The sequence below is a fragment of the Pongo abelii genome, chromosome 7, assembly GCF_028885655.2.
Source record: "Pongo abelii isolate AG06213 chromosome 7, NHGRI_mPonAbe1-v2.0_pri, whole genome shotgun sequence".
Taxonomy (NCBI): Eukaryota; Metazoa; Chordata; class Mammalia; order Primates; family Hominidae; genus Pongo; species Pongo abelii.
The window spans coordinates 62,511,834-62,538,070 of NC_071992.2; the positions used below are offsets into that span (position 1 = coordinate 62,511,834).

The 26,237-nt window shown below is 42.8% G+C and overlaps 1 protein-coding gene and 1 long non-coding RNA gene across 6 annotated transcripts in view; one reads left to right on the plus strand and one right to left on the minus strand.

Moving 5' to 3' along the window:
- PRKDC (protein kinase, DNA-activated, catalytic subunit) overlaps positions 1-26,237 on the minus strand; it is a 180,925-nt gene that overhangs the window by 153,315 nt on the left and 1,373 nt on the right. For all 4 annotated transcript variants that reach the window (XM_024251029.3, XM_024251026.3, XM_024251027.3 and 1 more), the window contains exons 2-16: positions 24,773-24,849; positions 24,589-24,681; positions 23,339-23,413; positions 22,122-22,230; positions 21,599-21,711; positions 21,412-21,511; positions 11,735-11,790; positions 11,620-11,650; positions 10,980-11,137; positions 7,436-7,582; positions 4,244-4,408; positions 3,609-3,777; positions 2,882-2,931; positions 1,842-1,967; positions 899-1,051 (exon numbers count right to left, since the gene is read on the minus strand). In XM_024251029.3, the coding sequence (XP_024106797.2) occupies positions 899-1,051; positions 1,842-1,967; positions 2,882-2,931; positions 3,609-3,777; positions 4,244-4,408; positions 7,436-7,582; positions 10,980-11,137; positions 11,620-11,650; positions 11,735-11,790; positions 21,412-21,511; positions 21,599-21,711; positions 22,122-22,230; positions 23,339-23,413; positions 24,589-24,681; positions 24,773-24,849 (1,622 nt within the window). The remainder of the gene's footprint in view (positions 1-898; positions 1,052-1,841; positions 1,968-2,881; positions 2,932-3,608; positions 3,778-4,243; positions 4,409-7,435; positions 7,583-10,979; positions 11,138-11,619; positions 11,651-11,734; positions 11,791-21,411; positions 21,512-21,598; positions 21,712-22,121; positions 22,231-23,338; positions 23,414-24,588; positions 24,682-24,772; positions 24,850-26,237) is intronic.
- Positions 9,186-11,125, plus strand: LOC134761832 (uncharacterized). Of its 2 annotated transcripts, none has more exons than XR_010140983.1 (2): positions 9,186-9,388; positions 10,014-11,125. It is a non-coding gene; the product is annotated as an uncharacterized LOC134761832 (long non-coding RNA). The 2 variants fall into 2 exon arrangements; XR_010140982.1 differs by having other exon boundaries at positions 9,235-9,388; positions 9,997-11,125.

Here is a 26,237-nt window from a genome sequence, read left to right on the forward strand (position 1 = left end):
TCTCGCTCTGTCGCCCAGGCTGGAGTGCAGTGGTGCAATCTCGGCTCACTGCAACCTCCACCTCCCAGGTTCATGCCATCCTCCTGCCTCAGCCTCCCGAGCAGCTAGGACTACAGGCGCCCGCCACAATACCTGGCTAATTTTCTGTATTTTTAGTAGAGACAGGGTTTCACTGTGTTAGCCAGGATGGTCTCGATCTCCTGACCTTGTGATCCACCTGCCTCGGCCTCCCAAAGTGCTGGGATTACAGGCATGAGCCACCGCGCCCAGCCTTTTTTTGTATTTTTTAGTAGAGACGGGGTTTCACCGTGTTAGCCAGGATGGTCTCAATCTCCTGACCTCGTGATCTGCCTGCCTCGGCCTCCCAAAGTCCTGGGATTACAGGTTTCAGCCACCGCACCAGGCCTAAGCCATGATTTATCTTTAACTCAGGCTAGGAAAATTGGGTGCGAAAAAAAGGAAGGGCATTTTCTTATTTCTCTTCCTATTATCTATATTTTCCTATCTCAGGAACACATTTAACACCTTGTACCACAATTTGGAGTTTCCTTAACTATAAACAAGAGCAACCCCAGGTTTCCCTATCCCACACAAAGTCATTTCTACATAAAATTTGTCACTCTTTACTACTGCTAAGGATTAAGAAACAAATGAACCTAGTAAATAATTTTTTCAAAAAAAAAATTAACATATATAAATTACTTTTTGAACCATCTAGTAACAAAATTTTCTATACAATAGGTTACATCCAACAGAAATGCATCAATGGCACATAATAATCCTGAAGAACCAAATTTTCTCCAGTTCTCCTCTACAAATGTGCTATTATCCCCTATTTATATGCAAAGACAGTTGATACAAAAATGATGAAAAATTACTACTGATAAAAATTTCTAACCTCTTGTTCCCCAACAGTCTGTGTTTCTAGTGTAAGATCCAATTTCTCAACAATCTTCAAAACGGATTTTACAAATTCATCATAAAGTAAATGATTCAGACTTTCACTGGAGGAATTCACAGAGAAAAATGCTTCATCCGCTAAAATAGAATCCTTTAAATAAAGAAAAACAATAAACTTCAAAATCTTGTGCAAAAAAATATCAGTATGAGTATTTTATTAGCATTAAGCCACATATACAGATGTATGTGCCGATTTGGGTATTATGGAAACAGTGATGATAAACCGTAGCAGATTTACCTGGAAGTTTTCAAGTTGCAAGATACCTTCCTAAATTATTATAACAGCATCGTTTCAGTCAGATATCATTTATCCAGTCATATAACAAATACTTACTCTGTATATAGCAGTAAGTGAGAAGATTTAGGCCAATCCTTGTCAAAGCATTTACCCCAATTAATCTGTGGATGTGTATGTATAAACACAAATATGTGTAATATGCATATATAGACACTGTATCTTTTATGTCTGTGTACATTAAAGTACATGCACATATACTTATGTGCATACATAACTAAATATGCACACATATATAAACATACACACATATACATACATACAAATACATATATATCCATCCTCAGGCTGGACCTGTTAGGAAGAACAGCTTAGCATGAGCTGTACCATCCTGCTATTTAAAGCTAAAATGAGGACTCAGCTACAGTAACTAATGTTAAAGGAGTTCTACGTCTGTGTTTCTTTCAATTCATTTATTTCTACTCTCATTCTAACTTCCTGATTCATACTGTTTTAATTTTTTATTTTTGAAGTACACTGTTTTAAACTTTTGAAAGTTAGTAAAATATAATTCTGAAATAGTCTAAACTATGGAGACTAATAGAGGAAGTAAGGTACATTTATGGCTTTCAATGGTAAACGTTACCATCATCTGGTCAGAGCTCAGGAGATGTCTGAAGAGATCCACGTAGTCTTTGTATGTTGGCACCTTCCATTTGCCAGTTCTGACTTCCCCTGAAGCACGGTGGTCTTCAGATTCAGACTCAGGGCCCTGGCCAGAAAGACAGCATGACAATATGTAGTGATGGATTCTCAGAAGCAGCACTGCTGCCAGAACATGCTGGTTTTCAGAATTTTCTAAATTAAACTGCCACCCATAGGAGACCAAATGATTAAGGAAGACATCATATTAAAAAAGCATAATTTAAAAAGCTGAGGCCAGGTGTGGTGGCTCACACCTGTAATTCCAGCACGCTGGGAGGCCAAGGTGGGCAGATCACCTGAGGTCAAAAGGTCGAAACCAGCCTGGCCAACATGGCGAAATGTCTCTACTCTAAACACAAAAATTAGCTGGGCAAGGTGGCGGTTGCCTGTAATCCCAGCTACTAGGGAGGCTAAGGCAGGAGAATCGCTTGAACCTTGGAGGGGAAGGTTGCAGTGAGCCAAGACCGCGCCACTGCACTCCAGCCTGGGTGACAGAGCGAGACTCTGTCTCAAAAAATAAATAAATAAATAAAAAACGGAAAAATATGTGATTCTTCTGTGACTAAAACTGTGATACACCAACAAGTATTTCAATTCAATATCCACTGAATGTGCTATAATCATTTATCTTGCTTTCGTACATAGTTCAATCTTTCATCTCATCATATGTCCTATAATTTCTGGGAACTAAGACATGCCTCCCTTAGCAATTTGTCCTAGAGTTTCAAGAGAGAAAACATTTCTGGTTTACAAAAATGTATAAAACCTAAAGTTATGCTTAAAGATGTTTCATACCTTAGAAGTGTATTCACCTAACAAAATATAGAGGTATTATGTCCTACACTTTTCAAAGTGTAAGGCATTGCTAATAACTAAAAAAAGAACGGCCACTTTTGCAAAATTATATTCGAAAACCTCAGCAACATTCCTAGCTTTCAGTGATAACAGATTAATTTTCTAAACATTAAATTCAGAATTTACCTTTGGAAGGACCACTGGTTTAGAACATATTCTGATTAAACCCTGATGCACTGAAAAAAGAAAAAGAAAACAAAAATGAAGGAAACACTGAAAAACAGAATCAAAACTCAAAAAAAAAAAAAAAACAGTCATTATATTTTGGAACCCAACTTTACCTCTCAATTTATTTTCTAAGTTCATTAATGGCTTTAATTTTAAAACTTAAAACTATTGGCCGGGCGCGGTGGCTCATGCCTGTAATCCCAGCACTTTGGGAGTCTGAGGCAGGTGGATCAAAAGGTCAGGAGTTTGAGATCAGCCTAGCCAATATGGTGAAACCCCACCTCTACTAAAACTACAAAAATTAGCCGGGCATGGTGGCGGGCACCTGTAGTTCCAGCTACTCCGGAGGCTGAGGCAAGAGAATCGCTTGAACCCAGGAGGCAGAGGTTGCAGTGAGCCAAGATCGTGCCACTGCACTCCAGCCTGGGGGACAGAGCGAGACTCTTGTCTCCAAAAAAAAAAAAAAAAAAAAAAAAAAAAAAAAAAAAAAAAAACTTAAAACTATTAAAATTCAGAGGTAATAGGGTGAAAAAAGGAAGAGATTTTGGTCTACCAAAATTCAGGAGTTCATCAAAAGTTGTGTCAAAGATACAAAAGAATTTGGTAACCAGATTCTCTTTACTTATATCAAATAATGTGTTAATTATCCATCATTACTCATAAATACAATAAATTGCAAACTTACCCACAGTACTAATGCAATTCCTGAGAACTGGCCCTTTTGCTGCCAAAGCTAGGAACACCTTCACTATGGCTCTGCAACACACCAACTGCATTTTTGGACTGTACTGTGGGAAACTGTCTATCTGCATCACCACAAGGTGCTCCAGAACTGGAGTATACACCTCAGGAACCTACCAGAAATAATCAGCAAACCGTGAGTTAGAGGAGGTAATCAATGAATACAGGAATAATACAAATATTCAAAGTAATTACAACTGAATTAGACACTTATTAAAAGAAAAACATGGTTTGTCATCTAACCTGCTGCTTAACATTTATTACCATGATTGCCTTAAAACACACACACACACACACACACACACACACACAGTAAAAATTGTCTTGAGGTGCAATTCTATCCCAAGCAACAATTCCAAATCTTTCAGAAAGATGGAAAGATAAACAAATATTTTTTTCCTGTTCTGAATAACAAAAAATCAAGTTTCAGGACAATAATTCTATTGCCACAAAATTCTAACTAAAACTGTCACGTTGTTCCCAACAGTGCCTACACTAAATGTATTGTATGACTCCATCAAATTATTTGAAGAAATGAAGATTAAATACTTAAAATTGTGCTCAGTTTAGTTCACTTACTGTGTCAAGGTACAGCAAGACGCTTGCAACAGACTGGAGGAAGCTTGGCATCTGATAAACACGGTCGTCACCAGTGTCTGTCTGGGTGAGGAACATCTGCTTGCAGCGCTGAATGAGCTCAACGTACATGAAGTCAACATCTTTTGCGTTTATAACCTTGCAGGGCTTTAGAAAAGGTAAAACAGAAGTCTTCATCAATCTTATCAAGATCAAAATAATATTTAAGATGTCATGTTAAGCCATGTGATTATAAACACAAGTTTAACAAGGCTTCTTTTTTTTTTCTTTTTTTGAGACGAAGTTTCGCTCTTGTCCAGGCTGGAGTGCAATGGCGTGATCTCAGCTCACCACAACCTCCAACTCCCAGGTTTAAGCGATCCTCCTGCTTCAGCCTCCCGAGTAGCTGGGATTACAGGCATGCGCCACCACGACTGGCTATTTTTTTTTTTTGTATTGTTAAGTAGAGACAGGGTTTCTCCATGTTGGTCAGTCTGGTCTCAAACTCCCGACCTCAGGTGATCTGCCCGCCTCAGCCTCCCAAAGTGCTGGGATTACAGGTGTGAGCCACTGTGCCCAGCCACAAGCTTTTTAATTAAGAAGAAATACAGATATAAAACACAATATCTGGCCGGGTGCAGCGGCCCATGCCTGTAATCCCAGCACTTTGGGAGGCTGAGGCGGGCAGATCACTTGAGGTCATGAGTTTGAGACCAGCCTGACCACCATGGTGAAATCCCATCTCTACTTAAAAAAAAAAAAAAGGGCGGGCATGGTGGTGCACAACTGTAATCCCAGCTACTCAAGAGGCTGAGGCAGGAGAATCGCTTGAACCCAGGAAGTGGAGGCTGCAGTGAGCTGAGATCGCGCCACTGCACTCCAGCCTGGGAAACAGTGAGGTTCCGCCTCAATAAATAAATAAATAAATAGAATATGTCTCATTATAAAGATGCTTTGTATAATAATCTGTAATCACATTTTAAATATTTATTCACACAGGAAGCATTTATTGGTTGTCAGCTATGTTCTAGGCACTGTTTAGATAGTGGGTACTGAGGACAAATGAGAGGCAGTCCCTGCCCCAAGGCTGTCCACCTACAGGAGAGGCCAGGAGTCCATACATGACTGGAAGATGCTCCATGTCACACACCATACCACACCAGAGCCATTTTTTCAAACTCACAAATGTGCTAATGTAATTGCTCAATTTCAGACTTTTCCAAGGCTTCTTTTCTAGGACTTCTGAATCCAGTCCAGACTCCCCGAGGATCTGATGGTGCACCTCTTCAGATCCGTTTCCCCTCTCCTGCCTATCATGCTCTAGCCACAGGGACAAGTTCAAGTGGGGATAGATCCCTGTGTAAAGGGAAAATCCCATGCGATCTTTTAGCTCAGAGCCTTCTGACATTCTGTTTCTTCTACCCTAAGCATATTTAAAGTAGCCAACAGAGACAAATGGAGATGAAGATTAAGAAAAAGGAAAAGGCTGGGCGCTGTGGCTTACAGCTATAAGTCCAGTGCTTTGGGGACTGAGGCAGGAGGTTCGCTTGAAGCCAGGAGTTCATGAACAGTCTGTGTAACGAAGTGAGATACCGTCTCTACAAAGATTAAAAAATTTGCTGGGCATGGTGGTTCATGCCTGTGGTCCCAGCTACTCGGGAAGTTAAGGCAGCAGGATCGCTTAGCCCTAGAGGTCAGGGCTGCAGTGAGTTATGATTGTACCACTACACTCCAGCCTGAGAGGCAAACAAGAAAAAGAAAGGAAAAAAGGAGAGGCCAGGAGCGGTGGCTCACGCCTGTAATCCCAGCACTTTGGGCGGCTGAGGTGGGCGGATCACCTGAGATCGGGAGTTTGGGACCAGCCTGACCAACATGGAGAAACCCCGTCTGTACTAAAAATACAAAAAAAAAAATACCCAGGCGTGGTGGAGCATGCCTGTAATCCCAGCACTTGGGAGGCTGAGACAGAAGAATTGCTGGAACCCGGGAGGTGGAGGTTGTGGTGAGCCAAGGTCGTGCCATCGCACTCCAGCCTGGGCAACAAGAGCGAAACTCCAACTCAAAAATTAAAAAAAAAAAAAAAAAGAAAGAAGAAAAAAAAGGGAGAGATTGTAGGAAGAAAAAGGAAATCAGTTGTTTTTTCTACAAAGCAGAAGTCACAGAATTCCACTAAGAGGAAATAACTAGGGTTATTCTTAATATTTTTTCTTTAAAAAAAATTTTTTAAGAGATAGTATCTCTGTTGCCCAGATGGGAGTGCAGTGGCTCGATCACAGCTCACTGCCACCTCTGCCTCCTGAGTTTAAGAGATTCTCCTGCCTCAGCCTCCCAAGCAGTTGGGATTACAGGTGCGTGCTACCATGCCAGGCTAATTTTTGTATTTTTAGTAGAGACAGGGTTTTACCACCTTGGCCAGGCTGGTCTCAAACCCCTGACCTCAGACAATCTGCCTGCCTCGGCCTCCCAAAGCAGTGGGATGGTGAGATTACAGGTGTGGGCCGCCACACCTAGCTAATATTCTTAAATATATCTCTTTCTGTCATATAAACTTTTTTTTTTTAACTTCTCTTTCTAAAACTTCGTGAAATCAACTACAATTTTACTTTAGGAATAAGGAGCAGCATAGCACAGAGGGGAAACATGGTGTTTCTATTCTCCACCCTTGGACTTATGCCTTGGTTCTGTCAATTCTGAGTCTCTTGACAACTTTCCTAATTTCTCTGCGTCTCAGTTTGCTAATCTGCAAAACAGAGTAATACTCAGCTCCTAAGGGTTAGGAGAATTTGAGATACCACATATAAAGAATTCTGGTACACAGCAGACACTGAAGAAATCTTAACTGTTAATAAACAATACCAATACAGTGACCCTCAGGATATGCGGGAGGGATTGATTCCAGGCCTCCTCAGTATATCTAAATCCATGCATACTCAAGTCCCACAGTCACCATGTGGAAGCCTCATATACAAAAAGTCAGCCCTCTGTATAAGTTTCACATCCAGCACACACTGTATTTTTGATCCGTATGGTAGAAAAACATCTGCATGTAAGTAAGCCTGCGCAGTTCACACCCATGTTATTCAAGGGTCTACTGTATTGTTACAAGTATTAGACACTATTCAAAATGCAATGAATTAGATTCCTTTAAACAATCACGTGAAACCAAGACAAAATGAGTAAGTTAATGAGACATACTCCTGCAAAAAGTCCATATCCACGGATAGCAATAGATAACTCCTTGTTGTTCGAATCCACATTTCTGATGATTCCATAAAACTGCTCCATAAAGTACTGCAGTTTATTTTTATGCATTTCTGCATTTTTCGCCACCATATTAGAAACCTGCAAATACATAATATGTATTTTTTTGGAAATATTTAATAGCAATACAATCTATACAAACATGGAAAAACTAGAACTGTTTAGATGCTACTAATGTACTGTTATAGTTACACGCAATTGCTTTTAATCATAAAGACCCTTTGCTTCCATTTTGCTTAGTCTCAACCAGGTTCAGAAAAGTGTCTTAAATAAGGCTATGTGATACATTTTTCCTAGAGAAGGGACTAAGAGACCAAGGATACGCATAAGTCTGAAAAAAAAAACAAAAACAGGTTTTGAATTAAGGCTCTCTGAGGAAGCAAAGAGCAGTCTTTACAGCTCACCTGTCACCCACAGGGTGGAAGAGAGCTGTCAGGGGACCAGTGACTTCAGACGTCATCAATAAACAGAGTTCAGAACAATCAGAAAGACAAGGCATCTCAGTTTTCAAAAAAATAAGCTACAAACTATAAAGCTTAAATTAAGTGATGCAAGGGGCAAATGTCGTCTGAGAAGCAAATAGATCATTATTTACCAAACCAAGAGACAAGAACCTAAATGCAAGAACTAATACAGGTATTCAAAGAGCATTCCCCATTTCAGCACAAAGACTGTCCAGAATAAGAATGGAAGGAATCTATCTAGACAATTATCAAAGGCAGAAAAAAAAACCCCACCTTCCATTGCCAACTTATCCATACACTTCCCAATCCCCCTAAAGCCACTAAGTCTTAGCGCCTGACCTTCGGGGAACTTTGCTCCCTATTTGTTTTAGAAGAATGAAACATTGTATATACTTGTTTCATAATTTCCTTCTTCACAAAACATATCATAAATGTTTCTCAAGAAGTAAACAAACAACATCATTTTACTTACAGAATAGCGAATATTATATACTATAATGTGTAACCACCTAAACACTGCTAATTTTCTATTATTGTATCCCCAGTAAGCATGTTTTTAACACATCTTTATTCAGCTATTTCCTGTATATAACATTGAAGACTTGAAAATAATTATTCAACAGTAGCAGACAGAGAACAGATTAAAACATTATGGCTCATAAATATATTACACTGCCACTGAAAATTAATCACACAGATGTCGGCCGGGCGCAGTACACGCCTGTCATCCCAGCTCTTTGGGAGGCCAAGAAGGGTAGATGAGCTGAGGTCAGCCTGGCCACCATAGTGAAACCCTGTCTCTAACAAAAATACAAAAATTATCCAGGCGCGGTGGCAGGTGCCTATAATCCCAGCTACTTGGGAGGCTGAGGCACGAGAATTGCTTAAACGCAGGAGGCAGAGGTTGCAGTAACCCAAGCTCGCACTACTGCACTCCAGCCTGGGTGACAGAGCAAAACTCCATCTCAAAAAAAAAAAAAAAAAAAAAAAAAAAAATAGATGTCACTGTGAGGAAAATCTATTCAACACAGTGGAAAAAAGGCCAAAAAATTATGTATCCTTTATGTAAAGTCCTCTTTCCCTCTTTCTTCCTCTCTCCTCACTCCCTATTCTGAAGAAGGAGGGAAAGAGGGTGTCTCTCCTTGCTTGGGGCCTCAGGTCACAAGGGATGATCTAATAATGGGACTCAGGGTGGAGCTGACCACACGTGGTAACAATGTGACTTGGAATGGGAGCTTTGGGTCACAAAGCATCCCTGGAAGCCGAGACCCAACAACCCACTATGCCTACAGGGTGGGGCCCCAAGGGAAACCCCAAACACAGAGGTTTGGGGGAACACCCAGTCAATGCTCCACACATGGATGCTAGGAAAGGAATGCTGCCCTGACTCCGCGGGGAGAGGACCAGGGAAGCTCCACATTTGGTACTTTCTTCGTCTCTGCACTGTGTGCCGCTTCCTTTGGTTGATTTTTATCTGGGCCCTTTAGCTGTAATAAACCATAGCTGTGAGTATCAAATTTGAGGGTATATTGGAAACTCCCAAACCTGCAACAGGCATCAGCCCTGAGGGCAGCATTGAGGATAGTTCTCTTGAACTTCTCCCCTGACAAAGCTCAAATAACTTTCTCACGAGGTAGAGAGTAGCAGGTAGAATGTATTTCCTCAATGAAACTCTAAAATCTATTCAATGTAGTTTTTGTTAAGAATTGGAGTGGGGGACTGAAAAGTCTCTGGCAAGGATGTGAAACAGAGATGTCTGCGTGGCTCATTAAAGACAACCAGCGCAGTGGAGGGAGGGCTGGCGGGCTTCCCTGCAGGCCCACGCCCCACCCAGCCCTGCGCTAGGAAAGGCAGGCATCGCTAGGGAACAAGGCCCCTGGGGTGCCACCACGGATGATCCCTCTGCACACATTCCGGACACTCCTCCTTGCTAACAAAGCATGAAATTCTCTCTGTCAAGATGTTTATTGCAGTAAATGTTTACTGAGATCCAAACATATTCATATGAATCACTAAAAAATAATTCCTCAGATTTTTATTTCCCTTAGCAAGTAAGGCCAGCCAAGTTCAGCAGAACGGGAGTTTTATGAGGAGGACTAAGGTAACCTCAAAGCCAAGAGTGGCTTCAGGGAGAACACAAGTCTGACGGGAAGGCCAAGTACAGCAGGGAGACTAAGGAGGCGAGAAAGACAGGCGGCAGAGGCAGGGGCCAAAGACGAGGCCCATCGGCTCAGTTTTTTGGAAGGCAGGCCCAGACCTGAAAAAAGGATGGCAATGCTCTCTCTTCTCCTTCCACACATCCCGGCTGTGACTCTCAGGCTAACACAACTGCAACACTGTTCACACAGGTTTGCATGGATACCCTGTGAATGCAGCTACTGTTTACCCATGTACAGCAGGGCCCCTAAGAAAACATTTGTTGTAGATCTCTAGTCCTTTCCCTCAGAGCAACCCCAGAAGTCCACTTCCTTAGTGGCCAGGCCCCTGCGGCCACCACTGGACACCCAGGACATCCTGGAGACCAGCGCTCAGAATGACAAGCACCGTCTCCTCAGCCGACCAGATAAGCTTCCATATACGCAGGTGCAGATTCTGTAACCACCTCCTATCCAGGTGGAAAACCCACAATGGCAAAGAGGCACCTCTTGTTTTCAAGTTGACACACAAGCATCTATCCCCTGGAGACAGCTAGCCCTCCTCTTCCAGGAGAGATGGGGCTCCCCTCAGCCCTCCACCCACTCTTTGGCCCTTCCGGCCACCTCCTCACCACGTCTTCGCTCCACTACACTTGTCTCAATCTAGGCTCTTGAGGCCCTAATCAAATCTGGCACCTCCCTAGCTCTCTTTCAGTCTGGCTGCCTCCCATTTGGCTGGCAGATCAACATCTTTCTGCTTTAAATACTACAGAAGCTATAGATCAACTTGTATTTATTTTCAAACATGCATGCATACAATGGGAATTTAATTCTGTGTGTGAAAGAAATATTGTTAAATGACAGTTGAATTTGTGGTACCTGTTTCAGAAAGGATTCCAGGGCTGAAAGTGCAGCTTTTTTCAATTCTACATTTGTGTGGGCACACCACTTTAGCAAGACTTCAAATAGAGACACGTAGTTGTCCAGAAGGCAGGTGCTAAACTGAGATGCATGCAGGGCAAATAGGCGCAAGCCAGCTGCAAATGCAAATGCCATTATATTTAAAATCAGACGACATAAGACAGAACAGAAAACCAACAAACCTGCAGGGATATGTCAAAGTCAAGACTGTGCTCAGGAAGATCTAGTACCATTACACTACAGTAACCCAGGGATCCCTGTCAGCGCTCTAACACTGCCAATCAACAGGCCCATAACTTGGCTGACAAATCCCACAACAAGGGTCAGAAGTCGAATCAGGATTCATTGAGGCAAATTCAGAATCAAACAGCCTGGATCCCCTGAAAGATACCCTAAAATAAAGTGCTTTCAACCATGTAACCTGAGTATCACCATTTCAACCAGAGCTTACTAAGTCACCAAAAATCTCCCTGTAAATAACTGTGAAATATCACAGATGTTATCATATTTGCTTTCATTCAAAGTTTAAGCAAAAGCTTACTTGAGATGTTAATTTAGTAATCTAAAATATTATACCTCATTATAAACAGAATCCTACCTGAGGGCACAGCATATCTCTTCAGATCAATCTATTTTAGAAAAGAAAAATTCACCATCAGTATTTGAAAGTCTGCACTGTAAAGGCATTAGAATAATATTAATATTAATCCTACCTGAGGACGAATTGCCTTTAGTACAAAATTAAAAATCTCCCTTGAAGTCTGGGGATCTAGGGAAATACCAAGAAGCCTCTGTTACAAATCGTAATAACAGTATCACATGACACACTTTACAGACAGCTTGACACCTATATTAACCCCATTAGTTTCTTGTGAATTCAGGAGAAACATCTTTCATCATTCCATCCAGCTAAAGTTGCAAGTTATTACTGCTGCACGGTTATGGCCGCGAGAAAACAGAAAGAAAATCTGGAGTAACAAAGACATGGTTTAAGCACCAACCCATCACTTATAAGCTCTGAGAGATTTAAACACCAACTCATCACTTACAAACTCTGTTAGATAATCTCTCAGAGCCTCAATTTTCTTATTTGCAATAGGGACAGTATATACCTTTTAGGATAGTTTGGAGGATTAAATAAAATAACTTACTCATGGCCAAACATACCATTTCTCCCCAATACACCCAGGCATTTATTCAACACATAGTACATGTAAGAAAAAAATTAAAAAAAAAAAAAAAAAAAAACAGAAAAAAAAATATAGTACATGCCAAGATATTATGACAATTACAAATACAAATAAATTATGATCTTTGACTTCAGCATACTTATTAACTAAAAGGGAAGATAAAACATGCACACAACTATAACATGAGGCTCTAATCCTGGCCTGACTGACATCACAGCTATTTGCATAACTGTCTCCCACCAGATTATTCACTGTAGCTATAGAGTCATGCTTTATTCATCACTAATTTCTCTACCCTTCTAACAGTGACTTGTAATCAGCAGAGACTCAAGAACTGTTTGCTTTCATTGCAAGGACTGACATGTTTGAGACGGAGCCCTGATGATGATGTGATAGGAGCTGGAGAGAGAATGTGGTCAGAGAGGCCTTAAAGCAGAGAAACATCTGTATGGCTGCAGGATGGTGGCATAAATGAGATACAAAAAAAGCTACTTTGGAATTCATGACAAGCAGATTTCTTCTGACTATGAGTATTCTATAAAGGCTTTCCAGATATGGTAGCATTTGTTCTAAGACTGAAAGAATAGGTACTAGTTGGGGAAAAAGTCATTCAAATAGAAAATAATCATGTTAATAAACACAAGTGTGCAGACACAAGGACACCCACAGTACACAGTGGGTTTAGGGTGTGGGGACTTGGCAAGGACAGACTTCTCCAGGCTCTGCCCTCCACGGTCCACTCTCCTGCAGCCCCTCCCTCTAGTGGCCCACTCTCTGTAGAAGCATGGTCTTGTATCTGTTTTTTTAATGTGGGAAAACAGACATATTTATCATTTAAACAATGTGTACAGATACAATTCGTTGGCACTAAATATATTCACACTGTTGTGTAACCATCACCATTGTCTATACCCAAAATGTTTTCACCATCATTAACAGAAGGGTGCCCATCAAACACTAACTCCCATTTCCCCTCCCCCAGCCCCAGTAACCTCTATTTTACTTTGTCTCTGTGAATCTGACTATTCTAAGTACCTCGTGTGAGTGAAACCATACATTGTTTGCCTTTCGTGGCTGGCTTATTCTACTTAGCATCCTGTCTGCAAGGTTCATCCATGCTGCAGCATGTGTCAGACTTCCCTGCCTTTTTAAGTCTAAATAATGCTCCATTGTGTCTACATGCCACATTTTGTTTATCCATTCATCCCTGGATGAACACTTGGGTGGTTCTGGCCCTTTGGCTCACTATGGATTTGCTGCTAGGAACACGGGTGTGAAAATTCTATCTTTTCTTTTTTTTTTTTTTTTGAGACCGAGTTTCACTCTATCACCCAGGCTGGAATGCAGTGGCACGATCTCAGCTCACCACAACCTCCACCTCCCAGGTTCAAGCTATTCTCCTGTCTCAGCCTCCCGAGTAGCTGGGATTACAGGTGCCTGCCACCACGCCTGGCTAATTTTTTTGTATTTTTAGTAGAGATGGGGTTTCACTATCTTGGCCAAGCTGGTCTTGAACTCCTGACCTTGTGATACACCCGCCTCAGCCTCCCAAAGTGCTGAGATTACAGGTGTGAGCCATCGCGCCCGGCCTGCTTCTACTTTTTAAACCCTCTCTTGGCCAGGTGCAGTGGCTCACACCTGTAATGCCAGCACTTTGGGAGGCCAAGGTGGGCAGATCACCTGAGGTCAGGAGTTCGAGACCGGCCTGGCCAACACAGTGAAACCCCACCTCTACTAAAAATAGGAAAAATTAGCTGGGTGTGGTGGCGCACACCTGTAATCCCAGCTACTCGGTAGGCTGAGGCATGAGAATTGCTTCAACCCGGGAGGCAGAGGCTGCAGTGAGCCAAGATCGTGCCACTGCACTCCAACAAGACTCTGCCTCAAAAAAAAACCCTCTCTTACCCCCACATCTCCCATGAGCCACAGCCCATTTTCTTTGCTCTCTTCCATTACAAGATTTGTCTAGCGTGTTTTCTACAAATGGCCTCCACTTCCTCCCGCTCTTCACTCTAGAGATCCCATTTCTCCAATGTTCAATGGATGCGGTTCTCGTGGAGCTAAACCCACCACTTACTGCCAGTTCCTCCTCCTCCCCAGACTCCACCGGATGCGAGGCAGCCCTGCACCGCCTCCTCAGCAATCTCCTGAGACCCCCCCCCCAGCCTGGTCTCTGCACTCTCACCCCCCCTCATCTTGCTCACACCCCTACCTTTAAATACTACCTACGTGATGAAGACCTCCAAATGTATAGCCTGAAGTCTGATTTCTGCTGCAAGATCCTGTGTTACACGCACAACTGCACACCTGACATCTAAGCCTGGATGCTTCCTAAGTGTCTCCAGTTAAACACATCCAACACAAAAGGCCAGGTTTCTACAAAAAACCTGGTCTCTCCCATCCCATTCAGCTTAGGAGTCAGTGCACAGCCCTCAGTTCCTCACTCACAGTCTCTCAATCCTACACTAACTCACATCCCACACCCAACAGCAGTCAGGCAGACCCCTGTGAAACATCTCTTGGCCCACATCCACTCCTTTTTGAAAAGCTCTGGCTCCCATTCCATCTGGAATGAGATCCCAGCTCAGAAAACCGTCAAACAACAACCCTGTGTCCTTCCCATCTCACCCTGGCCCACTTTGTGTACCTCCACACTCTTGACACACCAGCTCTTGTGGACCCTCGGACCACTGCACGCAGGCTAAGCCCAGGGCCAGAGACTAGCCGAGCATGGGGCCGGGTGCTGAGCAGCTGCTGCCTGGAATGACTGCTCTTCCCAGCACTTCCCCAGCTGTCTCCCTCTCCTCCTTCTGACCACGACTTCTGCATTACCTCCTCAGAAAGTACCAGTGGGTCGTGTGCTCCATCTCTCCAAATTCTGGCATTCCTCTTCACTACACCCCACCTCTGGGCATTGCTGAACCCCAAAATCAGCAGAGCTGCTTTATTTGTTCATCTGTCTCCTCCACTAGACTGAGCTCATGATGGTAGGAACTTGGTGATTTAATCATTGGTTTAACACCAAGTTCAGCACTCTTTAGATAGATGGCAACCATGGCCAGGCACAGTGCCTCAAGCCTGTAATCTGAGCACCTTTGGGAGGGTGAGGCGGGTGGATTGCTTCAGCTCAGGAGTTCAAGACAAGCCTGGCCGACATGAGGAAACCCCATCTCTACAAAAAATACAAAAATTAGTTGGGGCCGGGTACAGTGGCTCACGCCTGTAATCCCGGCACTTTGGAGGCCAAGGCAGGTGGATTGCTTGAGCCCAGGGGTTCAAGACCATCCTGGGCAACATGGTGAAACCCCGTCTCTACCAAAAACACAAAAATTAGCTGGGCATGGCATTGCGCACCTATAATCCCGCTACTTGGGAGGCTCAGGCACAAGAATCACTTGAACTCGGGAGGCAGAGGTTACAGTGAGCCAAGATCACGCCATTGCACTCCAGCCTAGGTGACAGGGCAAGACTCAAGTCTTAAAAAGAAAAATAAAATAAAAATTAGCAGGGCATGGTGGCATGCACCTATAATCCCCAGCTACTTGGGGAGGGCCACGGTGGGAGCATCATTTGAGCCCAGGAGGTTGAGGATGCAGTGAGCCCATATCACAGCACTGCAGTACAGCCTGGATAACAAAGTGAGAGCCTGTCTCAAAAAAAATACATTTACATATATATGTACACACACACACGTGTGTATATATATATATATTTAAAAAAAATTTTTTTTGAGACGGAGTCTTGCTCTGCTGCCAGGCTGGAGGGCAGTGGCGCGATCTCGGGTCACTGCAGCCTCCGCCTCCCGGGTTCAAGACTACAGGCATGTGCCACCATGCCCAGCCAATTTTTGTATTTTTAGTAGAGACGGGATTTCACCATGTTGGCCAGGATGGTCTCAATCTCTTGACCTTGTGATCTGCCCACCTCAGCCTCCCAAAGTGCTGGGATTACAGGCGGGAGCCACCTTGCCTGGCCTTATAATTATTTTTATAACTCATTCATACAGTCTGTATTCCTGGGTGCCTTATTATTTTTTTCTTTTTTTTTTAAGACAGAGTTTTGTTCTTGTCGCCCAGGCTGGAGTGCAATGGTGCGATCTCGGCTCACCGCAACCTCCGCCTCCCGGGTTCCAGTGATTCTCCTGCCTCAGCCTCCTGAGTAGCTGGGATTACAGGCATGCACCACCACGCCCGGCTAATTTTTTGTATTTTTTAGTAGAGATGGGGTTTCTCCATGTTGGTCAGGCTGGTCTCGAACTCCTGGCCTCAGGTGATCCGCCCACCTCAGCCTCCCAAAGTGCTGGGATTACAGGTGTGAGGCACCGCGCCCGGCCCTGGGTGCCTTATATATATGTACGAATGAATTAGTATTTAGTGCTTGAAGTCACATGATCATGGCATCACAAAAAAAGTATAAATTTTAGCCTCAGACCAAGGCATAAATCCCAGACTTGCCATTTGTTAGCTATATTAGTTTTCTAGTGTTGCCATAACAACTTACCACAAACTTAATAGTTTAAAACAATGCAGATTTATTACCTATAGTTCTAGAGGTGAGAAGTCTGAAATGGCTCTCATATTGAGCTAAATTTAAGGCATCAGCAGGGCTGTGCTCCTTCCAAGAGGCTCTAGGGGAGAACGCTTTTCTCACTTCTCCAGCCTCGAGAGGCACCCCCATGCCTTGGCTCCTGCCGCCTTCCAGATCCCCTTCCTCTGACCTCCTCTGTGCCTCCCTCTTCCACATTTAAGGACCCTGTGATCACACCAAGCCCATGGGGATGATCCAGGATCATCTCTCCAGTTCAAGGTCAGGTGATTAGCAACCTTAATTCCCCTATGCCATGCAACATAACAGGGATTAGAATGGGACACCCTCGTGGCCATTATTCTCCTAACCACACTAGTCACTGTGTAACCTGGGGCAAGTTACTTAACCTGTCTGAGTTGCAGTTTACTAATCTATACAACAGAGACATTTTACCTGCCATGCAGAGTCATTACAAGAACTTGCCTTGCAACTTGTCTAGAATAGTCCTTAACACACAATAAATGAGCACTAAGTGCTACTATTTTCCTTCCACTATATATGTTCACTGAGTGCTGATTTATAAGCCAAGTAAACATAAAGACAAATAAGCAACATCACCTGCCAACAGGGTCAAAGGAGAGAATTAAACATACGACCTAACAAACTTAAAATATGACCGTAAGTGCTGTCACAGAGGGGAGTACAGAGGCCAGAGGAAGTGCTCACCTCAGGGGAATCATAAATGCTTCCTAAGAGGGGTGATGGTTGAAAAGAAGCTGAGGAAGTGGGAGCCACAGGATACAGGAGAGAGGAGAAAGAAGACAGGAAGGAAAATTACACAGGGCTACTCTAACAATCTTGATAAGCAAGAAGAAGGCATGGGTGGAAATATTAGCTTAAAATGAAACTGCTGCCTACATAGGTTAAAAAAAATCATTGGATATAAGCAATTTTGTAAGTTTCAACCTAATGGAAGAAAAACAGAGTAGGTACAAACATTTGGTAATTACTTGAAGATAAAGTGATAAGGAGGCCAGGGGTGGTGGCTCATGCCTTGTAATCCCAGCACTTTGGGAGGCTGAGGCAGGTGGATCACCTCAGGTCAGGAGTTGGGAGACCAGCCTGGCTAACATGGTGAAACCCCATCTCTACTAAAAATACAAAAATCAGCTGAGCATGGTGGCACACGCCTGTAATCCCAGCTACTTGGGAGGCTGAGGCAGGCGAAAGGCTTGAACCCAGGAGGCAGAGGTTGCAGTGAGCCAAGATCGTGCCATTGCACTCCAGGCTGGGTGACAAGAGTGACACTGTCTCAAAAAAAAAAAAAAAAGAAAGTGATAAGAAAGAGCAAAGGAGCTTTTCCCCCCCTTAAGATTATTTTAGGATCGGCCAGGTGCAGTGGCTCACACCTGTAATCCCAGCACTTTGGGAGGCCGAGGCGGGCAGATCACAAGGTGAGGAGAACGAGACCATCCTGGCTAACATGGTAAAACCCCGTCTCTACTAAAAATACAAAAACAAAATTAGCTGGGCGTGGTGGTGGGTGCCTGTAGTCCCAGCTACTCGGGAGGCTCAGGCAGGAGAATGGCGTGAACCCAGAAGGCAGAGCTTGCAGTGAGCGGAAATCATGCCACTGCACTCCAGCCTGGGTGATAGAGCGAGACTCCAAAAAAAAAAAAGATTATTTTAGGATAAAAAGTTATATTTGTCTTTTCAAAAAAAAGAAAAGAATTTCATTGGCCAGGCGTGGCAGGTCATGCCTATAATCCCAATGCTTTGGAGACTGAGGTGGGAGGATCACTTGATGAGAGGAGTTCAATACCAGCCTGGGCAACACTGCGAGACTCCATCTCTGCAAAATATAAAAGGAGCCAGGCATGGTGGTGCCTATAGTCTCAGCTATTTTTCATGCTGAGGTAGGAGAACTGCTTGAGTCAGGAGTTCAAGACTGCAGTGAGCCATGATTGCATCTGTGAGTAGCCACTGTACTTTTGTAGCCATTTAAAATGGCTGTGAGTAGCCATTTAAGAGATGGGGAGACCCCATCTCTTAAAAAAATTAAAAAACTGAACTTCAGCAAAATAAGGGATTTTTCTGTACCAAAGGACATAACCAACACAGTGAAAAGGCAACTCAAAAAATGAGAGAAGGGCCAGGTGCAGCGGCTCACACCTGTAATCCCAGCACTTTGGGAGGCCAAGGTGGGCAGATCTCTTGGTTGGAGACCAGCCTGGACAACATGGAGAAACCATGTCTCTTCAAAAAGTACAAAAATTACCCATCTGTGGTGGCACATGCCTGTGGTCCCAGCTACTTGGGAGGCAGAGGTAGGAGGATCACTTGAGCCCAGGAGGTGGAGGCAGGCAGAGAGCCATGCTCGCATCACTGCACTCCAGCCTGGGCAACAGAGTGAGAGACCCTGTCTCAGAAAAAAAAAGAAAAGAAAAAGGGAGACAGAAAATATTTGCAACTCATATATCATGTATCTGTTAAGAAACTGGTATCTGGCTAGGCACAGTGGCTCACACCTGTAACCCTAGTACTTTGGGGAGCCAAGGCAGGAGGATCACTTGAGCCCAGGAGCTAGAAACCAGCCTGGGCAACAAGGCAAGACCCTGTCTCTACAAAACATTTTTTAATATCAGGTATACACCTGTGGTCCTAGCTACTTGGGAGGCTAATGTGGGAGGTTCCCTTGAGCCCAAGAAGTTGAGGCCGCAGTGAGCCACGTTTGAGCCACTGCACTCCAGCCTGGGTGACAGAGCAAGACCCTGTCTCCAAAAAAAGAAAGAAAGAAAGAAAATGATATCTACAACTCAACAAAAAATCAAACAAACCAGTTAACCTAAAAAATGGGCAAAAGATCTGAATAGACATTTCTCTAAAGACACACAAATGGCGAGTACATGAAAAGATGCACAACCAACATCATTCATCATCAGGGAAACGCAAATCAAAACCACGAGACATCCCTTCACAACCATTAGGCATTAGGATGTCTACTACCAGAAACACAGAAAATGACAAGTCAGTAAGGATGTGCAGAAGCTGCAACCCTTGCGCACTGCTGGTGGGAATGTAAAACGCTGCAGCTACTGTGAAAAACAGTATGACAATTCCTCAGAAAATTAAAACTAAGGTTACCATACGACCCAATCACAATTCTAAGTATATATCCAAAAGAATCAAAAGCAGGGACTGCCAACAGATTTCTGTACAACAATGATCATGGCAACACTACTGAGAATAACCAGTAAGTAGAGGCAAACCAAGTGCCCATACATGGATGAATGAATCAACAAAATGCAGTAAATACACACAGGAATATGATTCAGCCTTCAAAAAAAAGACAATGCTGACACATCAGGATATGGACGAACCTGAAAGACACTATGCTAAGTGAAATAAGCCACACAGGAAAAGCTACATACCATGAGTTCATCTGTGTAACTTTTTGAAATGACGAAACCACAGATGGAGACAGATGAATGGTTATTAGGTGGCCAAGATGGGGGAAGAGGTTAACTATGGCTCTAAGTCAGTAGCACATGGGACCCTTGTGCTAATCAATCTGTTCAATACCTTGACTACAATGGTACATACACGTGACAGAATTACACAAAACTCGCTGGGTGTGGTGGCTCATGCCTATAATCCCAGCACTTTGGGAGATCAAGGTGGGCAGATTACTTGAGCCCAGGAGTTCAAGACCAGCCTGGGCAACATAATGATACCCTGTCTCAATTATTTAAACAAAAAAAAAAGAATTAAAAAGGACCAGGTGCAATGGCTCACGCCTGTAATCCCAGAACTTTCGGAAGCAGAGGCAGGCGGATCACTAGAGCCCATGAGTTTGAGAACAGCCTGGCCAACATGGTGAAACCCCATCTCTACTAAAAATACAAAAATTAGGTCGGGCGCGGTGGCTCACGCCTGTAATCCCAGCACTTTGGGAGGCCAAGGCAGGCAGATCACTTGAGGTCAGGAGTTCAAAACCAGCCTGGCCAACATGGTGAAACCCCATCTCTACTAGAAATACAAAAAAAATTTGCTGTTTAGTGGCAAGCGCCTGTAATCCCAGGTACTCGGGAGGCTGAGGCAGGAGAATCACTTGAACCAAGGAGGCAGAGGCTGCAGTGACCTGAGATCGAGCCACTGCACTCCACCCTGGGCAACGGAGCAAGACTCCGTCTCAAAAAAAAAAGAAAGAAATTTGCCACGTGTGGTGGTACGTGCCTACAGTCCCAGCTATTCAGGAGGCTGAAGTGAAAAACTGCTTGAACCTGGGAAGCAGAGGTTGCAGTGAGCCAAGAAAGTACCACTGCACTCCAGCCCGGGCAACAGAGCAAGATTCTGTCTCAAAAAAAATAAATAAAATTTTAAACAACTGCACAGAACTAAATACACATACACAAATGTGTGCACGTTAAACTGGTGAGATCTGACAAAGCTCAGTGGACAACATCAATGTTAACGCCGACCTTGCTGTTGTGCTGTAGTTGGGAAAGATGTCATCATCAGGGGAACTCGGGAGGGCCCACAGGTCCCTCTAGATTATTTCTCACTACTGTATGTAAATTCAGGATTGGTTAAGAGTTCAAAGAAATAATCAGGCATTGCTGGTTAGACTTACAGTATTTGAATAAAGAAAATCAAGTGAAGCCAAGCAATACCTTCTTCCATGGACTTAGTGAAGTTGCACAGAAGTGAGGACAACCCCTTCAGACATCCTGCCAGAACAGGTAGTTTGGGCTCTCTTACTGCTGATGTCATCTAAAAGAAAAGATTTAAGAAGATGTCATTACAAGAGAAAAACACAACCACATCTATGGAAGCAGAATGTCATAAAGTTCATCATACCTGGGTCTTAAGTTCACCCAGAAAAGCGCGGAACAGGTTTTCTGCATTATTTATCATCTCACTAGGATGAACTTCACCCAATAATCCTAGGAGCTCATATACTTTTTCTAAAACTGAAAAGAAAATTTTAGACAAGTGAAGGCCTCAAATTACATTTAAATAAGTTAAACTAACCAAAATGTATGAAGAAAATAAAATAAAGTTCAAAATTGATTTTACAGTAAGACACACAAAATATAAAGCTTTTAGGACTGCATTCCTTCCTAAGTTTTATGCAAATGTATTAATCATATTTGACATGTCTTGTAAGTTTTCTATTTAAAGGAATAATTTTGTAAAAATTAACATTTTTATGAAGGGAGGTCTTCACATGTTTTTGTTTGGTTCCATTTTGGTTTATTTTCAGCAAAAAGGATTCGACTGCAAAATAAGACCTTGGTAGAGAAAACCTAAGTCTTACGCTAATAATCTGTTAATATTAATTTGCTAAACTATTTGAAAATAACATGTAAATGCATCTCACCTGTATCTGGTATTTTTTTTTTCAATGCAAGTTCTCCATAGAATTTACTAAATAATTCTCCAATTTTAAATTCATCCATGAGTCTAGAACTTCTAAAAGTCTGAAGTAACTACAAGAATACAAATTAGTACATCAATATAGTGTGGGAATCAAGTAAAAAAAACAATACAAATTAGCATTCTCTCTAAAGAGGGAAATAAAGGGATTCCTCTATCTCAGTGCATCTGTACACAGCAAAGGTTCAGAATTAGGTGTGTCTCAAGGATTTACACTTGGTCTCACAGGATTCACATCCACCCAGCTTATCTGGGAATTAGAGGTTGAGATGGGTATGGTGGAAGAACATCAGGGGAAGAATGCTCTAGGCTTGTTATCTTCCCAAGAAACCAACAACATGACTAGAACCTTTCTCCCGGAAGCCTACAAAACCAAGGACCAACCAGAAACAAAGGAATTCTAAAATACAAATACAAAAAAAAACAGAAACAGGTCACAGTGACCCCAACAACCACTTAACTGCAACGTATCAACCGATTCCCGCCAGACGCGGTGGCTCACGCCTGTAATCCCAGCACTTTGGGAGGCCGAAGCAGGAGGATTACGAGGTCAGGAGTTCGAGACCAGCGTGACCAGCATAGTGAAACCCCGTCTCTACTAAAAATACAAAAATTAGCCAGGCATGGTGGCACATGCCTGTAATCCCAGCTACTCGGGGGGCTGTGGCAGGAGAATCGCTTGAACCTGGGAGACAGAAGTTGCAGTGAGCCGAGATTGTGCCACTGCACTCCAGCCTGGATGACAAAACAAGACTCTGTCTCAAAAAAAGAAAAAAAAGCAAACATATGAACTCTTTCCCATTGCTAAGGTTTTAGGAAAAACCTCAGAGATACAAGGTGATCTTTCAGCAATTCCTAATAGCATTAGGTTTTGTCAAAGCCAGTAAGGGGATAAATGAAAGAGCAATAAATTCCTTAGTCATTTTCCTCCTTCATTCTCCTCACAACTCAGAATTCTTCTTTTACTACCCAGAGAGTCTGAGAACAAAAAGCCAGGGTATTGTCAGGTGATGGTTGGAAAATGTGCATCTTACCCATACATCAATGTGATTAGATCCTATCCTTCCCCAAACACATCACCCAAAACACAACTCAAAACTCTGACTTTTTTTTAAAAGTTATGTTTAATGTAAAATACGTGTACTTAAGAAACATAATTACCTTAATAAGAAGGTCCAGGGCTGGAATTTTACATTTAGCAGCTCTATCTTTTGTATAAACACTGGTACAAGTATTCTAGGTTTAAAAAAAAAAAAACCAAAATCATCAATAAGATATAAAAATTAAGACTCAGCAATACCTGAAACTACTTCTCCAAGAGGAGCAATACCAAAATTCAGTATTTAGCTGTGGAAAATATAATATTAGGCCGAGCATGGTGGCTCATGCCTATAATCCCAACACTTTGGGAGGCAGAGGTAGGTGATCACCTGAGGTCACGCGTTCGAGACCAGCCTGCCCAGCATGATGAAACCCTATCTCTACTAAAAATATGAAAATTAGCCAGGCACGGTGGCGCACACCTGTAATCCCAGCTACTCAGGAGGCTGAGGGAGGAGAATCGCTTGAACCCAGGAGACGGAGGTTGCAGTGAGCCAAGATTGTGCCACTGCACTCCAGCCTGAAAGTATTCACCGGACTCTGTGGTTCAAGCCTGTAATCCCTTTGAGGATTACAGTGTGGTTCATACCTGTAAGCAATTTGGGAGGCGGAGACAGGAAGATCACTTGAGCCCAGGAGTTCAAGACCAGCCTAGGCAACAAGGCGAAACCCTGTCTCTACAAAAAAAAAAAAAAAATACAAAAATTAGCTGGGCATAGTGGCACATCCTGTGGTCCCAGCAACTTGGGAGGCTGAGGTGTGAGAATCACCTGAGCCCACGAGATGGAGGCTGCGGTGAGCCATGATCGCACCACTGTACTCCAGCCTGGATGACAGCAAAACCCTGTCTCACAAAATAAGAACAAATAAACAATAAAAATAAAAAAACACAAAATAAAAATTATTATTTTTTTTTTGAGATGGAGTTTCGCTCTTGTCACCCAGGCTGCAGTGAAGTTATCAAGAGGCCGTCAGGGCCCCAGGGAGTACAGGGTGCCACTGCCACCTCCTCAGGAAAAAAAATTATTAAGATAGTTATTAAAAAAATTATCGAAGTAGTTTCTCTGACAAAGTCCTTAGCTTACTAAATCTAAATAACTAATGGGCAACAAGAGCAAAACTCCATCTCAAAAAAAAAAGAACTAATGAAGAGCCCACTTCATTTGTAACACAATGAAGCAGAAATAAGCAAATTCCTCAATGAGAAAGGAAAATGTTTTATCTTTAAAATAAAAATCCAAGTTCCTCACACCATAAGTTAAAACAGACATTGATATATAATGTAATAAGGTATGTTTTTTAATTCTTACCTTAATTTCAACAGAGTAAGGCGCGATCTTCTGGCCCATTTTTTCTAAGAAAATACATAAAAACTTTAGGATTTCTTCTCTACATTCACGAAACTGTAATGAAAGAGATACATATTGTAAATATGGGTAAGAGGAATCACTCCAGGAATATACAAGAAAAGCAAAACCAAAATTGTCAACTTACTTCAATACTGTTGAGTGACTTCCGGACAAATACAAGCAAACCAAAATCTCTGGAAAAAACTAAAGATGTCTGTAATGCTGTTCAAAAAAATAAGTAAGCAAGTTAAGAGAGTGCCAAGAGCATCATGTAAACCACTCCTAAAGGAGTTGCAATGATTTTCTTTTCTTATTATTTTTTTTGAGATGGAGTCTCGCTCTGTAGCCCAGGCTAGGGTGCAGTGGCGCGATCTTGGCTCACTGCAACCTCCGCCTCCCGGGTTCACGCCATTCTCCTATCTCAGCCTCCCAAGTAACTGGGACTAAAGGTGCCCACCACCACGCCCGGCTAATTGTTTTTTTTTGTATTTTTAGTAGAGACGAGGTTTCACCGTGTTAGCCAAGATGGTCTCGATCTCCTGACCTCGTGATCTGCCTGCCTCGGCCTCCCAAAGTGCTGTGATTACAGGCGTGAGCCACTGCGCCTGGCCAAGGTTGCAACGGTTTTCAAGGCAGCCTTATAAATATAAAACACTAACCCAAGGTTGCTGTATTAAAACAAAGCAGAAAATTCTAGACAATGTTCCACAGGGATGCAGTATGCAAAATAATGGCCCCAAAGATGCCTGCAACCCAATCCCTGGGGTCACATCTTGTGAATATGTTAAATGTATACAGCAAAAGGAAATTGAGCTTGCAGATGGAATTAAGGTAGCTAATCAGCTGACCTTAAAATGGGAAGATCATACTGGATTATCCAGATAGCCCAATGTAATCACACAGGCCCTTAAAGTAAGGAGATGAAGAAGAGTGGGTCAGAGAGACAGGAAGTTGGGAAAGCGGGAGATTCCAAACCTCTAGTTAGGGGGACTTGACATGCTGTTGCTGGCCTTGAAGACCGAGGGAAGGGAGCTACGATCCAAGGAAAGGGGACAGCTTTAAGAAGTATGGAATGTCAGTCAGGGACCTCAAACCTATATAACCTGAATGAATAAGGCAATGGATCCTCCCCCAAGAGCCTTCAGAAAGAAAGCAGCCCTGCCTGGTACTTTGGTTCTAGCTTGGTGAGACCTGTGTGGGATTCTGACTCACAGAATCCCCGTTACAGTGGGAACTGTAAGAGTAACAGACCTGTGCTGTTTTAAACCACTAAGCTTGTGGTAATTGTTACAGCAGCAATAAGGAACTAATACACTTCCCCTGCAATCTCTCAAGCGAAAGGAGACATGTCATAAATGGAAGGTAAACTTGGAAGTGCTTTAGAAACAAGTTACTAAACGAACAAAAATGAATTCTAAATTTGAAACCCTGAGAACAGAAAGTAATCACGCAATGTTAGTTTTTTGTTTCATATTTCCCCATCGTTAATATATTCTTGACAACAGATAGAGTACATATAGGATACATGTATACAGCATCTTTTTTTTTTTTTTGAGACGGAGTCTTGCTCTGTCGCCCAGGCTGGAGTGCAGTGGCACAATCTCGGCTCA